The 22,442-nt window shown below is 37.5% G+C and overlaps 2 protein-coding genes across 3 annotated transcripts in view; one reads left to right on the top strand and one right to left on the bottom strand.

Annotated features, from left to right (window-relative positions):
• The first annotated feature begins 6,867 nt into the window (after positions 1-6,867).
• cfap20 (cilia and flagella associated protein 20) lies at positions 6,868-11,448 on the top strand. 2 transcript variants are annotated; one of them, XM_088929142.1, is made up of 6 exons: positions 6,868-7,526; positions 8,561-8,640; positions 9,093-9,204; positions 10,029-10,217; positions 10,669-10,779; positions 11,268-11,448. In XM_088929142.1, exons 1-6 carry the CDS (start codon positions 7,443-7,445, stop codon positions 11,271-11,273), a joined length of 582 nt encoding a protein of 193 aa, XP_088785268.1. In that variant the 5' UTR covers positions 6,868-7,442; the 3' UTR covers positions 11,274-11,448. The 2 variants fall into 2 exon arrangements, with proteins under 2 accessions (XP_088785268.1, XP_088785267.1); XM_088929141.1 differs by lacking the exon at positions 11,268-11,448 and having other exon boundaries at positions 6,872-7,526; positions 10,669-10,797.
• Positions 11,449-11,759: 311 nt separating this feature from the next.
• dgat1a (diacylglycerol O-acyltransferase 1a) overlaps positions 11,760-22,442 on the bottom strand; it is a 34,268-nt gene continuing 23,585 nt past the window's right edge. Inside the window, exons 7-17 of the mRNA XM_088929140.1 lie at positions 21,620-21,748; positions 20,412-20,486; positions 20,186-20,289; positions 19,585-19,623; positions 19,303-19,344; positions 19,174-19,218; positions 17,955-18,067; positions 16,030-16,095; positions 15,482-15,569; positions 14,533-14,595; positions 11,760-13,829 (exon numbers count right to left, since the gene is read on the bottom strand). Coding sequence (XP_088785266.1) covers positions 13,665-13,829; positions 14,533-14,595; positions 15,482-15,569; positions 16,030-16,095; positions 17,955-18,067; positions 19,174-19,218; positions 19,303-19,344; positions 19,585-19,623; positions 20,186-20,289; positions 20,412-20,486; positions 21,620-21,748 — 929 coding nt within the window. The 3' untranslated portion in view covers positions 11,760-13,664. The remainder of the gene's footprint in view (positions 13,830-14,532; positions 14,596-15,481; positions 15,570-16,029; positions 16,096-17,954; positions 18,068-19,173; positions 19,219-19,302; positions 19,345-19,584; positions 19,624-20,185; positions 20,290-20,411; positions 20,487-21,619; positions 21,749-22,442) is intronic.

Consider the following 22,442-nt stretch of genomic DNA (forward strand, 5'->3'; position numbering starts at 1 on the left):
TTTAAAACCCTCGCACCAAAAGAAATTAACTTCCAGCCTTGTCCATTTTAATAACATCTCACATGTAAAGAAGAGAGATGTTCAAGGATTTTTTTTTCTCGTTACAAGACGTTATGCTATTTGGTGTGGTGTAGGTTTCCGAGAGGGTGCATCCCTACTGTCGATGTTTTTTTCCCCTGTTGATTAATGCCACTTCTGTCTTAGTAGGAGGTAAGTGCTAGAGGCGCTCCGTTCATTTCTCTATTTATCCAGGCGCTGGCGATCGGGACTCCTCTATCCTGACGCTAGTTAAACTTTTCTAACTCCGCCTTTGTGTTCCCGTTACCTTGGAATCGACTGCAGTTTAGCCAAAAAGGCTTGCTTTCCAGTAGTTAAATTGGAAAGGCCCATTCTCCTCACCGTTGATTAACATCTGAATTTAATCAGAAATAACTCCTGAATTCTCAATATTATCATTAAAGCATGACATCTGCGTTTGAAAGTTTGGATGGAATGACGTATTAAAGCTGATACTGTATGTGCCAAGCCATTCGCGTGGAGTAGCCCAGTTCCTACGATTATTTCAGTCCTGTATAGTGAATGTATCATATATTGTCTTTAGCACAGATCATACATTTAAAAGTAACTTTAGAGTGATCTTTTCTGAATGAGCAAAATAGGTGCAAAAGACGAAACTTGCAAGTTTTGCCAGTTCTTTTCAATTGCTTTGTTCTGGAGAAGGAAGCTCCTGTATTTCTGCAACAAGTTGAGTAGACTGACGCGAGATAACATTTTGCACACACTCTTTGCACATTAACATATTACGTATACGTTTGTAGCGCACGGTATGTACTTTCTTATTCACCACTTTCATCCATAAAAAGCAGACTAAAGAAGTCAAATTGCTTAGTACATGACCAAAATGTGACCAAATATTTAATTATACAGTACACTTTAAAAGTTTTAGGACACTGAAGTCTAGACGGGAGGTTTCATTATGAACTCTAAATAATGATAATTTCTCACGAAGTATTGCCAAACAGTAATAATAAAAACAACAATAATTATGTCAATCCATTTCAACCCACTTGACTCATTTAAACAGCGCTGAACCTCTTTATTTGGAAGGAGCGGATGAATTGCGAGAACTGGCTGACAGCTGTCTCTTGTTGGTCAGATATTTGCGTAATTAGGCACTCATTAAACATTCTGTCTTGCTTTGAGTTCAATGTGTGAAGCCCATAGCTGAAAGTCAAAGAGGACGCTCTGTTTCAGAAAAGCAGGCAATTGTGAAGTGGAAATAAAAGAAAAAGTCAAATTAAACCCCAGATGCACAGAGATGCACATATAATGGGCATATACCAAGACAGAAATGACTTGGAGTATAGTGAAGAAGAAAGAAGCCTCCGGCATACAGTACTTACCAAACAAAGACCAATTACAAAACAAAAATTTGGTCAGCCAAGAAAAGCTGTCGACAGAAAAACTATGAGAGCTGTCAAGGAAAACTCTAAAACAACTATCAGTGAAATCACGACAGCCACCAGAGTGTGGGAGTTAAAACAACAAAATCCACAGTTTGCAGAAAAAAGAGACAGCAGACTTACAGGGGTTATGCTACCACGTGTAAAACTCTCAGTAGCACGAAAAACCACAACAACAGACTAGAAACTGAGTGGAACTACAAAGCTGAGCCAGAAGAGTGTTGGTCATGATCGATGTCATGATCTGGACGTGCATGGCTTCTGCACCTTTATTAGTGGTGTAACCGATGAAGACACCATCAAGTACGTCTTTCTGAACCCTTGTGTCTATGCAGAACAAAGTTCTTTCGCATCTTTTGGACAATGCTTCACATTGTAGCATGACAATAATCCAAACTGTATGGTGAATACAATCAGTGAGCTCATTAGCTGAAAGAAGTGGAAAATCATGGACTAGTAAAGTCATTCTCTAGGCTTAAACCCAACTGAGCATGTATTCTAATTGCCGAAAAAAGTCTACCAAGTAATAGGCAAGAACTCAAAGTGGCTGCAGAAATGCATCTGAAATGATTACACAATGATTACTTCATGCAGTTATGGGCTCAGAGGATTTGCAACCAAATACTGGCTTTTATATACTGAAATGTACCTAAAGGGAATGTGTTCTGATACTTATGGTCGCTTAAAATCACTGGGGTGAACACAAAGTATGTTTTTGTTCTATGGTCAAATACATCTGTGAAAGTGCTTCAAAGTAAATTGCATATTATAAAGTACATATTGTTCATGATAATATAATGATCACGGATATAAACTGCCTGACTGTAAAGCAAAAATGAGAGTTTTAACAATGCTTTCCTGATACTTTAGGAGGGCACAGTATGCATTTTTAAACCAATTATTTAACTTTTTAGAACATAACAAACGTTGAACAATTACAGAACTAAACAACACCATAAAAGGGAATTCAAAATCAGAAAAAAAAACATAAGGAAGGAAAAAGGGATAATTAAACAGATGTTTTATATAAAAAAAATGCCACAGTCTGGGCTGACAGGTTTTGCCTTAGTACATTAAGTTCAGTTATACGTCTTTTTATAAACACAGTTCCTATAAACGAAGGCACCCTAAAAGGATTTCAGTCTCCACCTATCCCCACACAATAAAGACCCGCCAACAAAAGACGTCATATGTGAAATTAACAGCAATTTGGGAGTCTAGGGCTTGACGGTGTGGCCACAGTGGTTAGATCGAATAATATTCAGTATTCTGAACATGAAAAATAAGCATCCGGTCTTTTCTAACCACTTCATCCAATCAGGGTCAGAGGAGACTATCCCAGCAAGTAACAGGTACAAGACAGGACACAGCCAGGATAGGATGCCAGTCATTACATGGCACGCACAGACAGACACACACACACACACTTACACCAGGGCCAGTTTACCCAGAAGCCAATTAACCTACCAGTATGTCTGTGGAGCACCCAGAGGAAACCCAGGTGAACATGGGGAGAACATACAAACTCCACACAGACAGCAGCCCAGGTCCGACATTGAACACAGGGCACCAACACTGTAAAGCAGCAATGCTAACCACTTTGCCAGTGTGTTGCCCCTAGTGAGTACTATGCCAATATTGTGTGTCTAAAATTCCGTGAAATAATAAATAAATATGTAAGCAGTGGCAGTAACTAGAAGATTAGATACAGCCAAGCCCTCATACCCCTTAGGACACTGTAATAATGCGACTTTTGAGAGAACCACTGCAAATCTTAGCTTCTTCTAATTTCATTAAACGAATTTTTTTAATGGTCTTGGGATTTAAATCGTTGGCTGCCTTATAGCGACACCTCCTGGACAAACAGAAAACTAATCTTTTTCAGACAGAGCAGAGCAGTCTTAATGAACGGAACAGCAGAATCTAAGATAAATCTAATAATAACTAATACACTTTTTATTTTTTATACAATGCCGTTAAAAGTGGATTCTCAAAGCTCTTTACAGAACTCCAACAAAAATAAACGTTGAGAATAGATAGTACAGGAGGGTATAGCATACAGTAGGAAGCCGAGGTGCACACAGAACCAGTTCAATAAAAGTCCCTCTAAAACAGAAGGTTTCCAGTCTAGAAGGAGCTCAGGGAAGGTGACTCTCTGATATATTTAAGGAGAGAATTCCAGAGCTTTGGGGCATAACTGGAGAAGGCCCTGTGAGTATACCATAGAGTGTAGACAGGCTTGGGGGACAGGCAGGAGACCAGAATTAGACAAAGACTGAAAAGTGGGGAGTAGAACGATAGTAAGTCAGAGAGGTATTAAGGTGCCAAACTATGCTGAGCCTTTTAGGCGAGGATCAGGATTTTTGAAAGTGATTTTTGAGTGTACTCAGGATTTTTCATTCAAAGTGAAAATCTGGCAGTTTTGGACTACCATAAAGAAATATTAATGAAAAAACATTATTGCTTGAACTGATAAGCCTTTCATCATCTTGTTGAGATTCTGGGAAGCATTAATTCTTCCAGTTTTCTAAACCTCTTTATCTAGTAGAAGACCACAGGGATTGGTAAACATTTTGCCTAAATTCCATTGTACCCATACATGTACCAGTTACATATGGCAATAAAGTTCAAGTACATATTTTTAAACAATATTATATAGTGAAACACAGTGAAATTCAAACCATAATTGAAGATGACAATCAGATCATATACAATTTATTCTTATAGTTATAGCCACAACTATAAGAATGAATCATGTATATTTTGCTCCCATGTAAAATTTTTCCCATGTGGAATGAGACACCAGGCATGTTCAAATCCGACAGGATCAATAATGCGATCAATACTTGGTCTATCTACCTTCAGATTAAACCTGAGCATGCAAACAGCACAGTATAGATAGACAGAGACATTGCCTGGGGACCACAGAGATGAAGGACTATTTCTGACTCAAAAACATTTTCTAATACATATAGAGAAAATGTTAACGACAAAAGGCTGACAGCTGAAAAAATTATTGATACTTGAAACACTGAATTATACACCTTTGTACAGAAAACGATCAGTACATTCTCAGAAAATAGACTGTATTGTGGTAATTGATTATACTGTATATGTTGAGGCCTGATCTCTGCATATCACATTTTATTAATTCAACAAGAGAAGGACTTGATCAGAAATTAGAATTGGAAATTATCAAAGTAATACATCTCCCAAAGGGGCCAAGCTTTTCTCTAAAGGAACCATAAGCAGGGACAATATAATTCTGAGGTTACAGTACAAACCATCTTTAAACAATCTTTAAATAGAAGTGTCATTCTGTATGAGGGATAGGGTTTGCTAACAAAAATTATATCTGCAGATGTTCATAAGATTTTCTTTGATGGATCTACAATCTCGGGATTGCCACAAGACATAACAGTAAGTGTTCTGTGCTGCTCTGCACCTCAGCTAATAAGCTTGGATATGAAGAGCTTTTGCACTGCACCCACAACATGGCAGTAATCAATATAAATTACTGTTTGGCAATGTGCGGTAATCAGGTTTCGTCCTGACTTCTTTCTATATGAAATATTTGTACAAAAGTTATTATAAAATTATAGTATATAAAAACACTAAATTTCATAATTCTGAGATATTACAAAACCTACCAAAGGACTACTTCAAAGGTCATCAAGGGAATGAGAGTGTACAGGTAGAATTCAATTCTGCCCTGTCTTTCTCTGTTTGGGAAGATTTCATCTATAACAACTGACTAAAGAAAAAAAGAATAAAATCATACTGTCTTTCATTGTCTAGGACTGTGTTTCCCACTGATGGCAGCAGAATGCTATTGTAGTACTTCTCTTTAAGACTTCAGAATCCTATATACAGTGTACTGTACATTTTGTCTCCCTTCACTACATCGTGATTAAACAAACTCTCCCAAAAGAAACTGGTTGCAGCAGGACTGGACACAATACAGTATAACAATTAATCCTGTCAAGCCCTACTAAAATGCCGACCACCCTGTAGAAAAAGATTGCATTACTAGGCAAAATCTTGATGATGCTAAAATTAACCAGGCCTTAGGAGCTGTTCTGTAGGGAGGAAGTACACACAAAACTGTACTAATATCTTATTTAACTTCCAGTTTCTTCAACTGCTTAATTTGTTAAGCTTTCTTCAGTGTGTCATTATGATTACATGCTTTTACTGCCTGATTTGGAAATGTCTGTGTTATTCTTGCAGGTCAATACAGTAATTTTATTTATGCGCCAATGGCTTGCAGAAAATTGGAAGGCAGGAACTTGGCAAGTTAACTGACAAATTGCCCCTCTGAGTTTACATTTTTGCCTCAATTTTCCCGTCACAGCTGATGACAAGGAAAAGATTTTCCCGTGTCAGCTCTTCCTAACCAGGACTCCAGGAATCATATCCAGTCAGCAGTTCCATTGCTGACATTTGTGATAACAGGCAGCCGTTTTTTTCTGCCTAAGCAAAAATAATACTGTATACGGCACATGACCAAATCAATGCAAGTCGGTGTGATTTTTTCATTAAAAAGCTTTTCTGAAAATGAAAACTATAAATGGATACATCATGAAAAATGACACGTTCGTATTGCTTTTTAAAGCATTTCTAAAAGTAGGTTGCGGTGTGCAGAAGGTATTTTCCTGAGAGCTGCAGATTGACGATTTATTCCTTATCCCTGCGCCACTTTTCTCTTCTCTTAAAACTGCACTTAAAGAGAACATTATTGTATTACAGTGCTCAGCCATATTCATTCTAGCAAGACTGCATAGGAAAATATCTAGATAGGAAAATTACATAGGAATACTGCATAGGAAAATTTGTCTTGCCTTAATCATAAACGTTATTCTGATTCAATAAATAGCTTTATAAATCAGAAATGAAAATCATTATTTATTATTGCTTTTTTTAAAACGTATTAAAGAAAGTGAATCTTTGGGCTTTACACACTTTTCTGGAGAATGCACAACAGAAAACAAACTGAGTTTTGTTTACTGCTTACGATGTGCAGTTTAGATATTTTGCACTGCACAGTTGAAAAATAAGCCCTTGGTAAGCACCCCTCCCTTGTGTGAGTCTCCCATCTTTTAAACAAAATTAGTACTGTTCTACGTTATAACACAGCAGAGGTCAGATGGTTAAAAATGCAAAACGAAGGTTTCAAGGTTAAGAGACACACAATCTTATATTCAGAACTTTACACCTTCACTACCTATTCGAAGTAGTTTCGGGCTATTCAGTTGTTGAAAATGATTGAAAAACAGGAGTGACATGGGTACAATCAACACCTTAGCAATGAATAATGATGCATATTTCATTAAATATAAATGTGTAGATATTTATATTTGTTATATACATGCACGCCGCTTTGACGCAAGTACCGCCCATTTGAATGTATAACTAGCTAGCTTTGTGTTACGATGGCAACCTTGATGTGTCAACAGGGAAGGAACCCGCGCTGCGTCTCATAGCAACTCAAAAATACAAGAGAGAGAAGGTTGCACATGCAGCACCAGTCTGCTGTGTGCTGCTGGATATGCGGTTTTATCTTTTAAATATTGATACATTTTAATTAACGAGTGGAAACGTGTTAATATAATCGCTCGTTTGTTGTGACCATACTTTGGCAGGCGGTATTTCTTTTGTCATTTGGTGCTTTTCTAAAAGATAAAAAATAATAATTTTGCGCATCACACCAGCGTAGCTAATGAGCTAATTAAAAGTGTCAAAGCTGCCTTTTGTGATGAAAGTTAAAATTCGCGTCGTCTTTTAAACGTAATCTCTCTTAGCAGCGGAACTTAAGTGTTTGTCTTGGTTTCCACTCGGATCACATTCTGCAGGGAAAGGAAGGGGAGGCAGGCTTTTGAATTTTATGTCAATTGGTGGGAGCCTACACAACAACACAAAAGTAGGAGCAGAGCAGTTTGAAACCCATCGTTCGAGTGCAAGAAGACAAAAAGAAAGAAGATGTTTAAAAACACATTTCAGAGTGGATTCCTGTCCATTCTGTACAGCATCGGGAGCAAACCACTACAGATCTGGGATAAAAAGGTATGAAACATGTCAATCAATAACCTGTTTTGTAAGTAGATGATATATTCAACAATTGGTAGCCCAGGTTAATACATTCGCTCAGAAGAGTCACTTTCTGATTTAAGGGTTTCCGAATATAATAACTGTGGATGGATATTGTAATTAAGGGCATATACATTCCTTAAAAAAGCATTCCTTGTGATAATGCTAGCTTTTTAATTTTGAAAATTATAAACAAGTTATTTATCTATCTTTGTGAGAGCTTAATTGATGTAGCTTGTAGCATCGTTGTCCCCTTTGAAAGGGCTTTTACGTTATTATGATCATATACATCATACTGTATGTAGTGCCATACTAAGCTGCCAATGTCTTTACAATTTTATATATACTGAATTTAAACGTGTCAGTATAGTTGGGACTGCTAGCTTTGTTCCAGTCGAGCTTTTAATACCTAGTGCTGATATTGACATACCTACTGTACTTATTTGTCAGATTCTCAGTAGTCATTCTTTGGTTTCAAGCATACTTAAAGCATATTGTTCCCAGAGCATCAGCAGATGCAGTGATGCCGTCTCCCATTCATTTGAGAGTTAAGACTCCCTCATACAGTCTAAAAGACCTCCTAAAGTGGTAATCAATTTGTGATGAACAGACACAGAGGGGGTCAAAAAACTCTCATAGTGAGCATTAGGCATCAGGCAGTAGGCTACACAGCTGTGAAAAGCAAATTTAAGAAGATATCAATAGAAAACTGAAATGAATTAGGTCTAGCCTGTGAGTAAGATCACTGGACCAAGGCTGAACCAAAATAGGAGCCTCAGTGTCCCCTAGGACCAGGGTATGGAGATAGTGGACATTAAGTGGAAACACCAGTGTAGAGTCTGCTTAATGTGGCGTTGGGCCTCCACGTGTGTCCAGTACTCCAGAATTGTTCCATAAATGTTGGGTTGGGTTCAGATCTGCTGACTTACTAAAAAGGACCCTGTATGGCTTTCATTGAGCTCTGGCATCTTCTACAAGTAAAATATACAACTCACCGTTCCTTATTTTAGGTGAGAAATGGCCACATTAAACGGATAACAGACAATGATATCCAGTCGCTGGTGCTGGAAGTTGAGGGTACTAACGTGAGGTAAGTTATAATTAAATAAAGCCTCAAAAGGAATATATTGCTTCGGATTCAGAACAGGGAGTGCACATAACATTTACCACACACATACAAAACTAATTTGCTTGCTTTGAATCAGTAAATGCATTTTGAGAGAGTTTTGGAACTTTAGTCAGCTGTGACTATTAGGCTTGTGGATTGTAATGAGAAAATGGTAAAGCTTAGTTTCTTTTATGACTTGGAAGTACTAATAATGAGTTTGTTTTTGCTTTGTGACTTCCATTTTCCAGCTCCATTAAGAACAACTGAAGTTAATTACTTGCTATAGTTCTGCTGTTAATATGTTAATGCTCCTAAGAATGTCTGGAGCAAGTCTTACTTGTCAGTATTTGCATATCTGTGCAGGTCAGTTGCTTGGCTTGCTGGTAACTGGACAAGGTGGATGTTAAAGTAATCTCCATTTTCTTCTATTGTAGCACAACCTACATCACATGTCCGGCTGATCCTAAGAAAACACTAGGTATCAAGCTGCCATTTTTGGTTATGATCATCAAAAATTTAAAGAAGTATTTCACCTTTGAAGTCCAGGTAAGATGACAATAGTATTTCCACACCACATGACATGGTTTTGCATTTAACTGTTTCGCTGCAGAGACAGAAATACAAATTTACCTTATGTTCTTGAAGAATTCTAACACTACTTTGCCAGCGGCCATAAAGACACTTGAGCAACACAGTGGCGCAGTGGTTAGCATTGCTGCATCGCAATTCGGGTTAAATTTCCAACTGGAGTACCATCTGTATGGAGTTTGTATGTTCTCCCCGTGCTCACGTGGGTTTCCTCCCACAGTCGGAAGGCCTACTGGTATGTTGTGGTGTGGCTCATGGGAAAGTTGTCCCTGGTGTGAGTCTGCAGCGTATGTCTGTGTGTGCGCTGTGATGCTTTGCGTCTGTTGCTTGCCAGGATAGGCTGTGGCTCCCTCGTGTCCTTGTATTGGATAATAATAATTGCTTAAACTTATATAGCACTTTTCTGGACACTTCACTCAAAGCGCTTTACAGGTAATGGGGACTCCCCTCCACCACCACCAATGTGCAGCCCCACCTGGATGACGCAACGGCAGCCATAGTGCGCTAGAAGGCTCACCACACATCAGCTATCAGTGGGGAGGAGAACAGAGTAATGAAGCCAATTCATAGATGGGGATTATTAGGAGGCCATGATTGGGAAATTTGGCCATAAGGTTGGATAAGAATAAGGTTGGTTAGAAAATGGAGGGATGGCTAGACAAATTAATTTCACATGGATTACTCATCACTTCATTTAATTGTAAAACACACGTTAGCCGACATTTTCACATAGCGAAATAGGTGCATTAAATTAACAGCCATTGCTGCTTGTTTGTATCTAGGTGTTAGATGATAAAAACGTCAGGCGCCGTTTTCGAGCAAGCAATTACCAGAGTACCACCCGGGTGAAACCTTTCATCTGCACTATGCCAATGAGGCTCGATGATGGCTGGAACCAGATTCAGTTTAATCTGTCAGATTTTACGCGCCGAGCCTACGGCACCAACTACATCGAGACACTCCGAGTACAGGTAAGTGAGTGAAGTCCCATTCATAGCGTTTGTTGATGTTCATCTACTTTCTGCTCACAGTGCCAAATTGCATACTTAATAATTAGTTGCATTTTTACTGTAAAACCACTCCACCTATGGTATAGTTACAATGTTTTGTACCAGCAGCTAATACTTTATGCATTCCATTAATTACTGTTCTTTATAGGGTAAACCAATTGGCATATAAATGATATTTACCTTTAACTAGTTATTAAAAATCTAGAATAGTTTTCCCAAAGAATACCACATGTGGATAGGAAGAATATGATGTCCAGTTATCGAACTGTATTTGTCTTTGGATTCTCCAGTCACGAAAAGCTTGGAATCAGAGGTAGCAAGCTTTCCACAGAATGTTCCTCATTATGGTACTAACATACCACTGCGAAAGCCAACTTAAGTATAGTCTCTAAAAGTTGTCTGCCGTTTTTAGATACACGCAAATTGTCGTATTCGAAGGGTGTATTTCTCAGACAGACTGTATTCCGAAGATGAGCTCCCAGCAGAATTCAAACTCTATTTACCTGTTCAGAATAAAGCAAAGGTAAGTCTTCGCTTATGAAGTTATTCCGAAAAATAAATGTTTCCTCTAAATGAATAAAGGAGATTTACTTTTGTTGCTTAGTTGTTTTTTATCCTTTCCATTATTTACTCATCACAGGATGTTTCTACTTACTGTTTATAGAAGAGGTATTCAAATGCCTTTTAGAAATATCAGATGAACTGTGTAATCTTACCTTCAGTAATAAAATCCATTCAGTCATCAATAATCCCACAGGAGCAACAAAAATAAGGCTTGGATTTCACCCTGTGTTCAAACTGCCCATTTAGTTACTGTGAATTGGCAGCTTGCCCACAGTGGGGACTTTAGTATAAAGTAATATGGACTGAAATAATTCTAAAGTCAAAATCGTTTTTCTGTACCAGGATAATTTACTTGACTGCAGTATAAAGTCTTGCAATCAGAATAAATGCTAGTTTATATTAAAAATGTGTAGGCAGATAAAGGCCTTGTTTTTCTTTTCTTTGCAGCAGTAACAAATGGTGAAATTTTCCATTCCATCCCTGCTGTTAATTTATCTTCAGATCTTCCTTCAGAATGAGATTAAGACACCTACATAACACACACTGATTTTTATTGTTTTTCCAACCATGTGTTCACCTCTGTCTAACATTATGAATACCCTGTGCTCAATAAAAATTTTATATATAAGCATTTGCATAATTATTTCTTGTGTTAATTGAATTAACATTTTATTTACATGAACTCAAAAGTCGATTTCTTGGATATGTTCTATTTTTTGACACTAATAAGCTTACAAGCAGCTCTTAGTTGATAACACTAACCTGTTTTCATTAAGAAAAGATGTCCATGGATTTTACAATTATGTAATCATTTTCATTTTCCCCACTTTTTAACTACACAAAAATGTGGTAAAAGTTCTCCTTCTTCACTGTTACAAATAGGTGTTCCTAAAAAAGCAGTCCTGTTGGAAATGGATTTGCTGAATGAAAAATATTTAATTTTTTTCCAAAGACAAGCTTTTATTTCACACATATAGTAGCTACTGCAGTAGCAGATAAAAACAGGAATAAAATTGAAAATATTGAAATATATAAAACATTTCATAAACAGTATACTGTATGGTATTGGAAATAGAAACTTCAATACGAGTGAATAAAGAATCTGATCCGCTTAATCTCAGACCTTTGAATTTGCTTTGCATTGACTAGACGGGTAACATACTGTACATAAATGCTAGTTTCCTGGAATTGTCTGTTTTCTGTATAAAATGTTCTTAATATGTAGTTGTTTTAAATACTTTTAGATGTTAGGTGTTCCAACCAATACTTGGGGAACTGTCTATGTAATTAAAATTATTTAAAAATTGTTACATTTCTCCATCTTATTGAGTGGATTCATACCAACCGTGGGCATTATTATTTCATTAGTATTATACTTAGAAAATCATCTGACTATTTAAAATGACTTGAAATACACCACAAGTTAATCGCTACATCACCAAACTCCTGGCAGTATTTGTTTAAACTTCTAGAGCAGACTTGTATCATGATTTTGTCAAACAAATGGCACACTTACATTGTCATCTAAAAACAATGACCAGGACAAAATGAATACTTGATTAAAAACAGTTATTGTCCAGGATGACTGCAACTGTTTGTTTCAAAGAACCTTGTGTAAAACTATGAAAAAGAAAAACAACCATGGTGTTGGCAGAGTATTGTATATGGAACTGTAAAGATCAGAAAATTAACTCATTGGTTGTAGCAAAAAATAGCTCAATACTTTGCATGCCATATGCTCAAAGGAACATGCAAATCTTGAAGTCCTATTGTAAAAGTTGCAATTGCTTAATATACAAATTTTAGCAACTTTAATATTGTATTTTAATTTAAAATATACAGTTTTCCCAGTTATATTGTAAATGATCAAAGGTACCATGACTGAGACCTAAGATCTGTAGGACAAAATGGAAATTATTTTCACGACTTTTATCCCATATAAACAGCTGCAGCCTTGGCATTGCACGATACAGTTTCCTATTGAACTGACTGCAGGATACTTCCCTCCTATTTTCTTCCTAAACATGTAGAAGTGCAGTTAAACACAAGAAAGAACACTGCATCTTAAATTCAGACATTTGACAGCAATGCATTTCTACACAAAGTGCATTTAAAATCACTGTGGTCTGTTGTATTGTGAATAGAGTTTGCAGAAAGTCTGGTGTAATGACAATGGAAAAAAAAATTCTGAGGCAGCTTTAAATTGAATCAAAGGGTGCTTTAGATCTTGCTGCATTTACTCAAAACCAAGCCAAACTGAACCTATTACTATTACTTCAGTGTCTGTGTGAATAGGTAATTTCCTTAAAAAGAAACAGTATGATAGTCAAATTATCATCTAGTAACATCTAATAAGGCATCCAAGTATGTCTCTTTGACATTGTGAAAAGCAATGAAAAAGAGGATACTTTGCATTGATCATATTTTACAGGAAGAGTCGAGTTTTCAAGTAAAAAAGAAAAGAAAAACAGCATAAAAACGTTTATTGAAATTTCGCCTGGGCAGTGTTTCAAAGTTGATGCACATACTATAAGAGCCCTGAAGCTGCAGTAGTAAAGTGCAGAGTACCAGGAAATAGAACACCACTGTGAGCAATGCCATGAACAAAGCCAGCATGTTTCCTTTAAAGATCCCTCGTTACTGGACGGGAAATGATTGCCCTTTTTATCCATTTCTACAAATAACCCCTCGCTGTATTCCAGTAAGACGAACGAATGCACCTTTTTCCTCCCAAATTTCATTTCGAAAACATTGCCCCCCCCCCCCCCCCCCAATTTAAAAAATAAAACTCTAGAAAGGGATATTTTTGCATCAGTGTTTCAAGCCCTCTGGAGTCACTCCGTTTCAGTGTTGCACAGCTGCCGCTGGGGTCTCTTCGAAGTTCAGAATGTAGTAATCGTGGACGTACATGAGCACTGCGATGGGCTGCCCGATTATGAGCGAAATCCACACGGCCGCATTGCCATAGTTGCCTCTCAGGAATCTGCCCACAAACCACGCTAGGGGAATCTGAAATTGCAGATCACAGTTTTTAAAGTTATGTGCATGTTAGAGAGATATTAGGGGAAAAAAACCCCACAGCGTATCATTTTGATATGCCAATGTCGACAGTGTAGTAATGGTGTATTACTACCTGCACACAAATTTCTCCAATAATTATCAGTTTCTATATGATACTACAGAAGGCCTCCTTAGGCACTTCTCAGTATTTTTGAAAGCTACAGACAGGTGCATACATTTCACACCGTAGTCTATATTATTATATTGACGATTCACAAGAGAACTTTTTATTTTATTACGGTTGACACTTTCATAACAGCTATAAATGGTACTGGTGTCACAGCTGGTTGGCGGTTATATAAGTGAGATTTAACGAATAGCTAATATAACATTTAAGGGAGTGATCCCATTACAAATACATTTCTCAAACATGTGGTTGTTGAATAACTCCAGATGTGTATATTACAAATTTACAATGGTAAGTGTTAAAAGCTTTTCTGTAAAACAAAACACAAAATGACTCTCTCCACCTCCAATGCATGTCAGAGGTGGTGAAGACAAAAAGGTTGGAGATATGAAAGCAAACAGTGTCTTAGTGTTGGGATGTCTAAATAAGGATTTTTAAAAATACAATGCATGGTGACTTATCCATCAAACAGCAGCAATATTTTAAGACAACTTGCAGGCAAACTACCGTTTACTGTGTTCTTACCTGCGCCATCATACCCATGAAGGCCCACAGGCGGAACATCTTCAGAGGAACACTGACGAGATACTGAAAAACAAAAACATGTTGCATTGTGTTTCACGCATTGTATGTAGACAATGGATACAGTCACCTAGAACACAGAAATGTGATTTTTTAAATGTGATTAAGCTGTCAGCAGCACACAACAAAGGGACACATCTTAGTTTTTATGGTGAGTGCAAATCACAAACTTCAGCAGGTGTCACCCCAGCAAGGACAGTTCTCCCCCTGAGATTTTTGCTGTCATTATTCAAAATGAACACACCTGTGAGGGTCAGAACACAGTTGGGCCAAGTAGTCCACTTCTGAAGGATTAGAATCTAGCAGATAAGCAACTGTGCTTGGATTCATACAGTACATCTTTCCATTGGATGAATGAATCTTTTCTGGTTGCTCAAAGGCTGGTCTTACAGAATGGAACATTTCTCTCTCTGTGTTTAAACTCTGCCTTCTACCAGTGATGAGCTGTCTTTAAATGAGAGTGATGATCATGGTTCATCATTAAAAAAGTAAATATAAGAAAATCAGGAGTTCTCAAATACTGGGTAGGATTCCCACCAGATGTTATTAGTATCTTGAACCATGAGAAAGGTGAAAAGGTAGCAAAAATTCTAAAATAAATGCAATAATGCTTTTCAAAGAACAAGGACGTTTAATTATTTTTCAGTATTCCCAAAACAGTACTGCATTTATTTTATATCCCCTTATAGACATTTATTTTCAGGGGTCTTATCAGACAAGCCAATTACAGCTGAAAAGTTTTGCTGATCAGATTTGTATGTGAAATGGAATTTCAATCCATTATTGATGAGAGGAGGGTTTGAAATGCCAAAAAAAAGGAGAATAAATCTCAATCTGTTACCAGGGATGCAAGGCTTCCAGGAGAATGTGCAGATGAACTGTCAGTCCTTACCTCATGAAAGAAAGCTGAAGCCAGGAATACAGCAGTCTGTGCTGCCCATTTACCCACTCCTCTCTTCAGTATGGGTTTGTAAAAGTGGCTTCAAAGAAAATAATGAGATTAATAATAAATCACTGAGGAAGTACGAACTCAAATTAGGTTCTGACAAAACTGAGCTCGGAAACTGCTGAACACGTCTTTCTTTGCCCGAAATGTTTTAGAATATTTTTTAAGTAACATTGCCAGCTTCATGATTTATGAAAATTTTAGAAATTATTTTCCTTGGAATTCACTATTAACATCCCTATCATTTAAAAAGAAATAACCCTTCTAAGTTGTTCTTTGCCATGATTATTTTTTCCTCATTCTGAGAAATGATCTAATGGTGACTGTCAAGCATTTTTTTTTACTATGGTAAAAAACAACTGTCAAAAATGACAATGTTAGATAACTTTAGTAAAAGAAATATGTGCCTGTAGGCAGATTACTTGTACAAGTGACAGTATTTTAATTAAAATGCCTAAATTAAAACCTTCAATGCCTAAGATTATGAGACTTACCGGAGGCACCACTTGTGGACAGGAATATTCCAGTTCTGCCAAAAGTATGTCACCGTTTCAGAGTTCCTGAAAAATGCAAGACCTGTTCATTGCATGTGAAATATGAGCCTATGCTGTGCCTTGATTCACACAACATAAATATCCTGTGTCAAGACTGAAATTTATCTGAAGATCGCGAGCCTTCAAAGCCTGCGGAGTGATGAAAAACAGTCCTTCCTTAAATAAATTAGCTTTTGTTGAAGACTTCAAAAAAAACCTCAAGATTGTGGTAAATATTCCAACAGCAGTATTCGTCAGCTTTGAATTTAGTAAATATTTCACTGTGCCATAATATTTCTTGTCCTGACTCTTCACGAGGACTTTTTCCCCAGAAATAAACAAGATTAAAACTTGTTAGGAAACCCAAGATACATTTATGAAATTACATGTGTCCTAGATTTCTGCTGCTGTCAATGCCCTTATCACTAGCACTCCAGGCCAACAACCACTTAAGCTTTTTAGCAAAAAAAAATGGTTTCCTAGAGACATCAGTCCTGAAGCAAAGACAAGACCAGTCAAAAGATGATTTATTACTGAGATTATCTTAGGGTCTATGTAAAAAACATTTTTAGCAATACTTTACAATACATATAGATTCATAATTTGATGAACAGACCGGCTTCCTCACAGCTGCAGTAAAAAAAAAAACAGCTCATTTCCAAGGCTTGTGACTCACTGCTTCTATTATTAAAAAGTGTAGGAAATCAGGCAGAGGATTGCCTAAATTCCCTGCTAAGCATTTCAAATTATAAATAGCAAATCTTTTCACAGCTCATTACTAGCAACTCAAGTATTTTTTTTTAATCCGTAATCTTAGCTATGCCCCTCGACATTTATTACTTTTCATAGTAATAAACTAAAAAGCTGGAAAAAAAAATGTAATGTTCATGTTGGCTTACTGCATTGAGGGGACAATTTTTAAAACCAATATCCCCCGCCCTCGACACAGCACCAGGCAGAATTTTAGAAATTCTAGTAGGTGTATATTATTCATATATTATTCATATAATAAAGAAAGGTGAATCTTATTTTCTGTAATTCTGAGAGAAGTGGGTCAGAGAAATGCACGTTCACTAATCTTACTGATGTACTTTTCATATTGTGTTACACAGAGATGCTACACTTATGTGTGGTTATCCAGGCCCAGGATACCAAGTCTTACAACAACCAATCAGATTCTAGTCTACAGTGTAATTTAACTTATGCAATTCTTTCTTATGGGAGAAACTAAGCTAAGCTACAGTATTTCCACAAAATCTTCCATCACCGACTATGATGGAGTGATGTTCAATTTCTTTAAATGTCATGACAATGACAAATATTTGCACAGAAACCATCACAGATTGCTCTCAGATACAAAAATAGCTGAGATAGCGTGTAACAGATTCATCTGGAATGTGTCCCTCCACCTGATATTTACAGAGAACAAAAAGCTCAAATGTTAATTTGCTATGTTTGTTGTTTTGCTCTGTTCATCTTGTCCATTTTCTGGTGTTGGACAATAGGTTTCCAAGTAACAGCACAGCACATCTATTCCTTTAAGAGGTTCTTAACCTTTACTGCAGGATGCACCCACTTTGACTCTCAAAATATATTCCCGCATCCCTTATCAAACCTCATTGAAGTAGATCAGTTTATTAAACCCAAGAAATATCATACAGTAACTATAGAATGAAAGAGATAGAACTATATCTATTAATTTTGCTGTAAAATGAAAACACTTTTGTAAGTTTACCTTACAATACCTAGATTTGAGGCTACAAAGAAGTTGTATTTAACAGTCTGTACTTAATTTGTGGTTTCACAAATCTAACAAATTTCACAAATTTGCTCTAAGGAGTTATCAGGCATGAGGCAATCACACAAAGTAACGTGTTTGTACATACCACCAGTCCCTGTAGAACTCGCGGTCTCCGAACTGCATGAGCTCAGCTACAAAATTCATGGAGGAGTGGAAAAACCAATAGAAAAATATCAGCCAGATTAAGTGATTGGGAACCTGTTGGGATTAAAGGCGAAAAGGGAAACCCTGTGCTTTTTAAAATGCTTTGAAACAAAAACACACATACACAGCCTGGTCATTCAAATCGTGAGGAAATATTCCATTTTCAGGTTTTCAGGCCTCAAAACCTTCTTCTTTAGAAGGGCTTTTATTCAACTGGTTCTGTGTCAGCCCCTTTATTAGTATATTCCAAACCCTTATAGTAATTGTGTAATTCTGCTGTCTCCTCTCTTGTGTACATTTTCTTCAACTTGTAAAGCTCTTTGAGATACCACTTGTAAAGGTGCTATATACAATAAAGTTGAATTATTATTCCATGCTATCATCCATAAATATGTTCTTGTTTTTAGCACAAGCCAGGGCCTTGCCAGCTTGCTTTCAGGCGACGTAGTGAATGGTTCTGTTCGGGGTTTTCTGAGCCAGTGGGTGTACTCCACCAGAACCGGCCCGGGCTGTCGTCAACACCAGTGACTCCCAGTTGAGAAACTCCCATCCCATCATTCGCCAGCAGCTATACTGTAACTCACAACTGGCAACCTAATCGAGCTCAGCAGGTGTGAGCCTGACTAGTACCCGGACAGGAGACCTCCTGGGAAAGCTAAGGTTGCTGCTGGAAGAGGCGTTATTGGGACTAGCAGGGAGTGCTCACCCTATGTGGGTTCTAATGCCCAAGTATAGTGATTGGGGATACTATACTGTAAAAAAGGGGCACTGTCTTTCTGATGAGATGTAAAACCGAGGTCCTGATTCTCATTAAAAACCCCAAGCCATTTAACGAAATGAGTAGGGGTGTACAACTGTGCTGTGGCCAAACTTCCACCCGATCATGCGTCAGCATGCGTAGGCTGCAAAGGAACATTTAAAGGTTCATCCCATGCTGATAGGAAAAGAAAAGACACGCAACGTTTCGGCTGTGGAGCCTTCTTCAGGTGTACAATATTGTGATTTTTTTACCAGCATGGAATTACCTTGACCTGTTCCTTATCTGGTGTATAGGATTGTAGACAACTAAATTAGCAGGAAATCTGTAATTATGAAATATCTGTCGCCGAAAATGTCATCATTTTATGATTTTATGAATGTCATATTCCTTCAGTACTTACAGCCAGCTTCAAGAGCCTCTCTATCATTCTTGAAAAGTCCATGTCCTAAAAAAACGACAGACAAGATTGATACTGCTGATGGTAATGAACAAGTCTGAAAAATAAGAAATCTGAAGAAAGATGGTTTACCTTAAATGGTTTCATGGAATTTTGAATTGTTGGAACCATCCACTGGAAAGAGAAAAAGAAACTGAGACTGTTTTCAGCAAATACACTGATTGCTTGCTCTTGTTTTGCTCATTAGGAACACCTGGAACTCAAAAGCACATATATCTAGAGGTTTAGAAACAAGCTCGTACATTTAACAACACCAATCCTAATAGTCTTCAATTCCGGAGAATATGAAGAAACAGTGAACCGCAGCTTTAGATGTGTTATTTACAAAGCACATTGTAATTGAACCACACATACCTGTTGAATTAATCCTACCAACAACTGTATGAAGAAAAGCTGGAAGAAAAGATAAGTACTTTAATATACCATATACATTTCATATAATATGTTTAAATTCAAAACTCCAAAAAAACAGTAAAACTGCTCAATATTGCTCTAGGGCTATGGAATGATCTCTGTTTTTTATGATATTTATAGGGCAAAGTAAAAAAGTGAACATGGAACACTCCTCACCATGGTAAGCACTGTGTGGTCTGGCTGAGCTTCTTCGTTTTTTTTGGTAGAAAGAATAGCTTACTGTGCTGCCAGGAGAAGTTCAATGCTTACAGCATGGCTTTCAAAGCTTTTTATTTGCAGTTTTTATTTCAGAAAATGTCCAGATTTAAAGGTGCAAATCTAGCAAGCAAACCCGGAAAAATGAAACTTAACTTTTAACTCAAATGTAATTTTGGAGAACTAGCTCGAGTTACTTCCAGTCTTACAAACCAAAGTACAATCTAGGTTCCAAGCAAGAGTCATCCTGCCCGTCAGCACGGTACTGAACCGGCTGTTTGCAGCACTGAAAACAAGCTAAGGCACCAGGACAAGACGAACGTGAACACTCTGAAGTACAACTCACCATTTCAAAAAGCCTCCTCAAGAGGAAGCGCTTGCGTATTCGAGGAGAGCGGGGAAAATTTAACTCGTAGCACAGGGTGGGCGCAAAAATAAAATAGTACATATCTGGAACACGGACAAAAAGAGCAAACGGACAAAATGAGAAATCCTGTGTGTGAAAATGCACCCATCATGGTACGTATAACACCATTCTCCTCATCCTTCAAGCTCAGTACTTCCTTACTGACCTCTGTGTGTGAGATTCCCAGGATAGGTTGTCTGAGCCTGAACTGCTGAGCCATTAGCCTTCTCGACCATTGGATCTGTTTAAATACAGGATTCAATGCTATCAGTACAAAGAAGGGCCTCATCTGAAAACACAAGAGAAAACTTTTCTGGTCCTATAAGTTTACACATTTAAGAGAATGATTCCAAAGATCAGATTTTTTTTTGAGTGCTTCACTCAGAACTAACATTCCAATTCTTATTCAACATTAGCCACAGACACTTATGTCACTGTCAGAAAATTCTCCAATATGGGTAGACATTATAAATGGTCATTCAAAAGATCATAATAATCGTGAGCAGATTGCCTTTTCTAATAAAGTCGTCCTTATGAGACATGTTAAATGTTTATGTAAGAGTAGCACCACAAAGGCAAGAATCTGGAATTACTGCTTCACTGTCTTACACAACAGTTTTTGGGGGTTTTTTTCAAGATGTATTTGGCCAGGATGATAAAATTCAGCCCAAAATGAGATTTCTTATCCAAACTGCTTGAAAACATGTGCTTAAAAGCACAATTATGGAACATTTTATTTCAGACAGAACTTAATCATGCCCTCAAAAACCTGTTACCTCACTCCCTCCCATTGCATAATAATTAATAAAGAGCACATTCAACTGGATTCATATTCATCCTGCTATTCGTTGACACACCAGCAGAGGACAGTAACCACCGCAGAGGCTTAAAACTGATTAAAAAAATTAAGGAGAAAAATTTGCAAAAAGAGAAAACGTCTTCACAGGTAACACCTCATCAGTAAACAGTGGGTCACAAAATGTATTTATACATTAGTCATATAAACCTGATTGCGGATTTTTTTTTGTTCAGATGCAAGAGGCAATATAGGAAGGTCATCGTCATTCCTTGCGTTACACAAGAGTTCGGGAGGCGAGACAGCTCAGTAAATTATGAGGACCCCTGGGTGGTTACAAATGGTAGGCACTGCGTTCTGTGACTCAAGTTTTGCTGATCATAGCAGCTCACTGACATAAATCCCAAATGGTTACATGGTAAAAAATCCTGAATTTCATAAACAATAAAAAAAAAACCCAAAAAGCTCAGCCTCGAAAATAAACTTTTTCTCCCATTGTGTTTAATATTCTTGAGGCCTCTGTTCATCTACAGCTCGGGGAAGGTTAGATAACACGGCCGTTGTGGAAGCGGACTTACATGACTGCGATCTGCCCAGGCTGCGAGCGTGGGCTTGCCGAATTTCCCTGCACCACTTGTTCACGTCTTTATAGGAGTACAACTTCAGGAACAGGATGGTGTAGACTCCAAGTACGAATAATCCACCAACTGTTTCATTACAAAAAAAAAAACAGAAAGAAGGGAACAAATCCGTTTCAAGGCCCAGCGGTCATTTTAAATTGGTTTCCAGCATCAATACTGCCGTCTCCTCCATTTTATGACAATACTTTTGTTCTCTCCATTTCATAAGCCGCTGCCTCCGTATTCTAGTCACGGCTTCGATGGGATTTAGTTGCACGTTGCTGTGCCTCAATCCACACCATTCCATTTAGAAGCCTAATCCTCGAGCTGATGTGTAAAACACCCTACAATATAATTTCTAGATTGCTGCTATGCCACATATAACCGCAGTTATTAACATTATGAATATCTCAGCCAAGCTAATTTTAAATTCAGACAGCCGCTACGTTTTATGCTCCATGATTTGGGTTCAGACATACTTTTCTCAGTTTCAACTCATTTTTACTTACTTTGCTTAAAAGGAACACGCATAACGCAACCTTCACTCTTAACTGCAACCTGCATTTCCAAACTAGAACTGGTGGTCAGTCAGCTTGTACTGGGTTTGCATGATAAAGAATATGGCTTGTGATTGACCAATATAGGTATATACAGTATAGTATAGGATAACAGGTCAAATAAAGACATTTAAGATTTTCTTTTTTTGGACCACAATTTACACACCACTACAGATGGCCAGTCATTACTTACTAACATTTAGACTACATAATATTTCAGAATA

Source organism: Atractosteus spatula, chromosome 12 (assembly GCF_055471065.1).
Source record: "Atractosteus spatula isolate fAtrSpa1 chromosome 12, fAtrSpa1.hap1, whole genome shotgun sequence".
NCBI lineage: Eukaryota > Metazoa > Chordata > Actinopteri > Semionotiformes > Lepisosteidae > Atractosteus > Atractosteus spatula.